The sequence below is a fragment of the Procambarus clarkii genome, chromosome 22 (genome assembly GCF_040958095.1).
Source record: "Procambarus clarkii isolate CNS0578487 chromosome 22, FALCON_Pclarkii_2.0, whole genome shotgun sequence".
Lineage (NCBI taxonomy): Eukaryota > Metazoa > Arthropoda > Malacostraca > Decapoda > Cambaridae > Procambarus > Procambarus clarkii.
In genome coordinates, this window is record NC_091171.1 from 4,578,464 (window position 1) to 4,585,963 (window position 7,500).

Consider the following 7,500-nt stretch of genomic DNA (forward strand, 5'->3'; position numbering starts at 1 on the left):
TCTGGGGGGGGGGGGGGGGTTGTTGCCCCCCCCTACAGGGGGTTGTAGGGGTGTTACTAGGGGCCGGGACTTGTTAGGCTCCTACCTCTGGACGATACTTGGAGAACTGCTTGTCGACGACACCTGGTTGATGGGGTTCTGGGAGTTGTTCTACTCCCCAAGCCCGGCCCGAGGCCAGGCTCGACTTGTGAGAGTTTGGTCCACCAGGCTGTTGCTTGGAGCGGCCCGCAGGCCCACATACCCACCACAGCCCGGTTGGTCCGGCACTCCTTGGAGGAAACTATCTAGTTTTCTCTTGAAGATGTCCACGGTTGTTCCGGCAATATTTCTTATAGTCGCTGGGAGGACGTTGAACAACCGCGGACCTCTGATGTTTATACAGTGTTCTCTGATTGTGCCTATGGCACCTCTGCTCTTCACTGGTTCTATTCTGCATTTTCTTCCATATCGTTCACTCCAGTACGTTGTTATTTTACTGTGCAGATTAGGGACCTGGCCCTCCAGTATTTTCCAGGTGTATATTATTTGGTATCTCTCTCGTCTCCTTTCTAGTGAGTACATTTGGAGAGCTTTGAGACGATCCCAATAATTTAGGTGCTTTATTGCGTCTATGCGTGCCGTATATGTTCTCTGTATTCCCTCTATTTCAGCAATCTCTCCTGCTCTGAAGGGGAAAGTGAGTACTGAGCAGTACTCAAGACGGAACAACACAAGTGATTTGAAGAGTACAACCATTGTGATTGGATCCCTGGATTTGAAAGTTATCGTAATCCATCCTATCATTTTTCTGACTGTCGCAATATTTGCTTGGTTAAGCTCCCTAAACGTTAGGTCGTTGGACAACATTATTTTCAAATCCTTGACATGTTACTTTCCTACTATGGGCAGATTTGATTGTGTTTTGTACCCTGTATTATGTTTCAGATCCTCATTTTTGCCGTATCTGAGTACCTGGAATTTATCACTATTAAACATCATGTTATTTTCTGCTGCCCTGTCGAAAAGTTGTTGATATCTGCTTGTAGTTTTTCCATGTCTTCAGCAGTGGTAATTTTCATGCTGATTTTTGTGTCATCTGCAAAGGATGACACGAAGCTGTGACTTGTATTTTTATCTATATCTGATATGAGAATAAGGAACAGCAGTGGTGCAAGGACTGTACCTTGAGGTATAGAGCTTTTAACTGCGCTTGGATTTTACTTTATTGACTGTTACTCTTTGTGTTCTGTTCGACAGGAAATTGAGTATCCAGCGTCCTACTTTTCCAGTTATTCCCATTGATCTCATTTTGTGAGCTATCACCCCATGGTCACATTTGTCGAACGCCTTTGCAAAGTCTGTGTATACTACATCTGCATTTTGCTTTTCTTCTAGGGCTTCTGTGATTTTGTCATAGTGGTTGAGTAACTGTGACAGACAGCATCTTCCCGCTCTAAATCCATGTTGTCCTGGGTTGTGCAACTCATTATTTTCCACAAAACTAGAAATTTGATTCCTAATCACTCTTTCAAAAACTTGCCACTGTAATGTTGCGCGGCGGCGCTCCACTACAGGCAAATGAAAACACAAGACACACCACAATACTGAACCACAACACTGTCAGATGTGCAGTGAATTCCACCACAAACTCCACCACACCAGTTTACACCCCCTACACCCCCCTTTTCCAACCCCCCACACACACACCCCCTTCAACCCCCCTCCCTCCACACAGTCCCAGCTTCAAACTTTGCTCCTCAGATGTGAGCTCACGAGGCCCTCACCAGTCACCTCACACCTCACACTGTGTCCCGGCCTCATTCTTCCTCCGGAATCCCTCCTCCTCCTCCTCACTAGTCACACGAGGAAAGTTTATATACTTCCAGGTAGTTTCTTGACATATTACACACACACTCACACAATATATATATATATATATATATATATATATATATATATATATATATATATATATATATATATATATATATATATATATATACATATATATATATACATATATATATATATATATATATATATATATATATATATATATATATATATATATATATATATAGGGGACCCATAGCCTCGGAGAAGAAAATAAAAAGTATTCAGAGACCTTGTGGTTTCTCACTGAACACCAATATTATCTTCTCCTACCACCCCCATTCTTTTGTATGTACACATATATTATTATATATATATATATATATATATATATGTGTGTGTGTGTGTGTGTGTGTGTGTGTGTGTGTGTGTGTGTGTGTGTGTGTGTGTGTGTGTGTGTGTGTGTATGTGTGTGTGTGTGAGTGTGTGTGTGTGTGTGTGTGTGTGTGTGTGTGTGTGTGAGAGAGAGAGAAGAGTTAGAGTCAACAGAGCTCTGAGATTGTTTCAACATCAAAAGAGTACCAAATATACAGAGCCTTGAAAGCAACCTTTATATAGTCAACACGAATGCAATACTATTTATAGGACCAGGAAAATGATTACATTTACAGAGCTGACAGTGTCAAGGCTGTCCATGGGGCAAAGGAGGTCAAACAGGTCAAAGCCAGGTGAGTTGACCTGCTGGCTTGGGTCAAGAAAGGTCAAGCCAAGCGAGCAGGTCAAGAGAGCAAGCCAGGAGGTCACGGGGCCACGAGGCAGCAGGGGATCAAACAGCTTACATGGTACAAGGTCGCCACAGTCAGGCAACAACCTGCCAAACACACCACCATGATATCAAACAATGTGCAACAACACTCGCCTCATAAAACAATTTACAAAACTATTCGTACCACAAGACAATTTGCAACACAAAAGTCAACTAACAGGAAAAAAAGGAGTTACGAACGATTTTCGTATAGAAAAAAGAGCCCAACTTGAGAGCTGTTCTCTGCTCCATTACACAAAAGTAACCAGTGATTTCCACAAAAGCATTAAAACGTCCTCCCCCCCCCCTCCACCTTGTCAGTCCGTCAGTGTATTTACTATGTGTGCCTGCAGGATAGAGATGTTAGCTCTTGGACCCCGCCTTTCTAACCGTCGGTTGTCTAATGTACTGACGCCCAACCTATTTTCCTCTATCATATCTAGTATATCTCTCTCTTACACACACACACACACACACACACACACATTAATGAGTTTAATTGGACAGACTTGTTGCTAGACAAGGAAGTAAATGAGATGTATGCCAAATTTGTCGAAATATACGATGAAGGAACAAACATTTATACCAAAACAGAGATGCAGGACCAGGAAACATGATTGGTTCAACAGAAATTGAAAGAGGGCCAGAGAGGATAAGACAAGAAAAATGGGTTCAATATCGGAAGATACCTAACTTGCAAATATACCAGTAGTATAAGCAAGAAATAATTACACAACAGTGAGGAGAGAGGCAGAAACTTTGAGAAGGGTATAGCGGACAAATGTAAAATAGATCATCCAGGCCTTTTCTATACATTCATTAAAAGGAAGCTGCATGTAAAGGGTAAAATACAAAGATTAAGAACAGGCAACAGGACTACTAAGAATGAAAGAGAAATGTGTGATATGCTACATGAACAGTTCCGAAGTGTGTTTGTACATTATGAGGATTTCAGAGTACTGGACCAAATACCAATTCCAGAACAAGCCATAGAATACATAGATGTATCTCAAGACGAAGTGGATACATTACTCACGGGGCGAGGAAGAAATAAAGCAGTTGGACCTGGTGGAGTGTCACCTTGGGTGCTGCGAGAATGTGCAACTGAGATGAGCATTCCACTCCAATTAATATTCCAGACTTCCTCGTGCACAGGAATCTTAGCAGATATATGGAAAAAGGCAAACATAGTACCAATCTATACAAATGGTAGTCGAGAGGAACCTCTACATTATAAACCTGTGACATTAACAAACCCGGTAGATAAAACACTAGAAGATATACTTCTAGCCAAATGGGTTGAACACCTAGAGAGTAATGACACAATAAGGGACAGACAGTATGGTTTTCCAACAGGAAGATCCTGTGTAACAAATCTACTTTAGTTTTTATGATAGAGTCAGAGAGATACTACAGGAAAGAGGTGGTTGGGTTGACTGTGTCTATATGGACCTAAAAAAAAGGCATTTTGGGCTTGGGGACCATTCGACCTTGTTCACCTTTGTGTTGCTCGCGTGGCCCCACCAAGTGAGGTGACTAGATGAAGTATTTATGCCCAAGTTGACCACCGAGCGCTGTCGGATCTTGGATAAATAGTTTAACGACTACTAAGATTTTTGTACAGTCAGTGTGGTCTAGTGGCTACGGTACGCCAGGTACGCCAAGGTGCATAGTGCTCCTGGCTGTCTGCGTTTAAATCCTTCTGGGGTGTGGAGTTTTCAGTTTCTTTCTCTCTCTCTCTCTCTCTCTCTCTCTCTCTCTCTCTCTCTCTCTCTCTCTCTCTCTCTCTCTCTCTCTCTCTCTCTCTCTCCCTCAGGCTTTCAAGGATTCGAACGTGCTCTCTCCAGTAGCGGAGAGGTGATGACGGGCGCCTCCAGACAGTCAAGCCCACGTCACCTGCCTGTTTCCCACCATGATATCCACGCTCCCTGATAACTACCACGATAACGCTAGCAGGCTTATCCACCTCTCACATTCCTAGATAACCACTGGACAACCCATCCCCCCTACCCGACCACACTGGAACTTACCTGTAGTGAGTTGCGAGAGTTCTTCTTCACGAGCCCATTCTGTGGCACTTATTTTGATGGTTATCTTATCTTGGTTATCTTGAGATGATTTCGGGGCTTTAGTGTCCCCCGGCCCGGTCCTCGACCAGGCCTCCACCCCCAGGAAGCAGCCCGCGACAGCTGACTAACTCCCAGGTACCTATTTACTGCTAGGTAACAGGTGCATCAGGGTGAAAGAAACTCTGCCCCATTGTTTCTCGCCGGCGCCCAGGAACGAACCCGGGACCACAGGACCACGCGTCCAGTGTTCTGTCCGCTCAGCCGCCGACTCCCTGTACATAAACTTGTTACTTGTTAAGTTAAAAGCTTACCAACCAGCTACATACCTCCCCCCCCTCCCCCTCCCCTGCCTAACACCACCACCTACCTAACCCTAAACTTACCTACTTTCCTACCTAACTCCCTACCCTCAAACTTGCTTACCCACGTCCCTCCCTCCCTCTGGGGTAAGGAGGTCCGCAGGAGACAATCCACACTAATTACACAACTACACCCTACTGCTCTACTTAAGGGCGTGCTAACGAGCCTCCTCAGGGCCGGATGGGGGCGGGCAAGTGGCAAGAAGCCGGACGCGTCAGGTAGAGGCGCGGGGGGGGGGGGGTAAGCGGACAGGGAAAGAGGAAGGGAAAAGGTATAGGGCAAGGTGGGGAAGGGGGCAAGGTGGGGAAGGGGGCAAGGTGGGGAAGGGGCAAGGTGGGGAAGGGGGCAAGGTGGGGAAGGGGGCAAGGTGGGGAAGGGGGCAAGGTGGGGAACGGGGCAAGGTGGAAATGGGGCAAGGTAGGGAAGAGGCAAGGTAAAGACAGGGCAAGGTAGAGACAGGGCAAGGTAGGGAAGAGGCAAGGTAGAGACAGGGCAAGGTAGAGACAGGGCAAGGTAGGGAAGAGGCAAGGTAGAGACAGGGCAAGGTAGAGACAGGGCAAGGTAGGGAAGAGGCAAGGTAGAAACAGGGGCAAGGTAGGGAAGGGGCATCACCCACGTTTGGAAGAAACCCCCCACACCAAACACCAACTAAAACACAGGCAACTCTCCCAAACACAAATTAGAGCAACATAATCTACCCTTCAAACAAATTAAACCTGATTCCAATCAGCTTTGAAGCATGCCTAACTCCCCCAACTTCATTCCCCATCATCAAACTTCCTTCCCCTCCCCCTCTCCCCCCCACCCTGCCCCCCCATCACCCCATCTCCCCACAACCTGCAGCCAGCGGCAAGCTTCACAACCCGCCGTTTAAAAGCAATAACTCACAACATGTCCCGTTGAACTGTTGTAACTTTAAACCTGGACCAAGTTTTGACTCAACCAGCCACCGGCTCCCTTCCCCTGCTCCTCCCTACTACCTGCTCCCTCCCTCCCCTTGCCCATCACCGCTACCTATTCCTTCCTCCTGTACATCCCCACTACCTACTCTAAACACACACACACACACACACACACACACACACACACACACACACACAAACACACACACACACAGAGGACTCATGCTGCAGGAGATGCCTCCAAACACACACACAAGGACCCACACTACACGGAACGCCTCCAAACAGGACCCACACTACAGGGGACACCTCCAAACACCCCCACAAGGACTCACACTACAGGGGACACCTCCAAACACACCCACACAAGGACCCACACTGCACGGAACACCTCCAAACATACACACCAAGGACCCACACTACACGGAACACCTCCAAACATACACACCAAGGACCCACACTACACGGAACACCTCCAAACATACACACCAAGGACCCACACTACACGGAACACCTCCAAACATACACACCAAGGACCCACACTACACGGAACACCTCCAAACATACACACCAAGGACCCACACTACACGGAACACCTCCAAACATACACACCAAGGACCCACACTACACGGAACACCTCCAAACATACACACCAAGGACCCACACTACACGGAACACCTCCAAACATACACACCAAGGACCCACACTACACGGAACACCTCCAAACACACACACCAAGGACCCACACTACACGGACCCCCTCCAAACACACACACCAAGGACCCACACTACACGGACCCCCTCCAAACACCCCCACAAGGACCCACACTACACGGACCCCCTCCAAACACCCCCACAAGGACCCACACTACACGGACCCCCTCCAAACACCCCCACAAGGACCCACACTACACGGACCCCCTCCAAACACACACACCAAGGACCCACACTACACGGACCCCCTCCAAACACCCCCACAAGGACCCACACTACACGGACCCCCTCCAAACACCCCCACAAGGACCCACACTACACGGACCCCCTCCAAACACCCCCACAAGGACCCACACTACACGGACCCCCTCCAAACACCCCCACAAGGACCCACACTACACGGACCCCCTCCAAACACCCCCACAAGGACCCACACTACACGGACCCCCTCCAAACACCCCCACAAGGACCCACACTACACGGACCCCCTCCAAACACCCCCACAAGGACCCACACTACACGGACCCCCTCCAAACACCCCCACAAGGACCCACACTACACGGACCCCCTCCAAACACCCCCACAAGGACCCACACTACACAGACCCCCTCCAAACACCCCCACAAGGACCCACACTACACGGACCCCCTCCAAACACCCCCACAAGGACCCACACTACACGGACCCCCTCCAAACACCCCCACAAGGACCCACACTGCACGGAACACCTCCAAACATACACACCAAGGACCCACACTACACGGAACACCTCCAAACACCCCTACAAGGACCCACACTACATGGACCCCCTCCAAACACACACACAAGGACCCACACT

General features: G+C 48.1%; 1 protein-coding gene across 1 annotated transcript in view; it reads right to left on the reverse strand.

Annotated features, from left to right (window-relative positions):
- Positions 1-974: 974 nt before the first annotated feature.
- The window catches only part of LOC138367619 (periaxin-like), a 58,925-nt gene continuing 52,399 nt past the window's right edge, over positions 975-7,500 (reverse strand). Inside the window, exon 11 of the mRNA XM_069329342.1 lies at positions 975-1,075. Within this exon, the coding sequence (XP_069185443.1) occupies positions 975-1,075 (101 nt within the window). The remainder of the gene's footprint in view (positions 1,076-7,500) is intronic.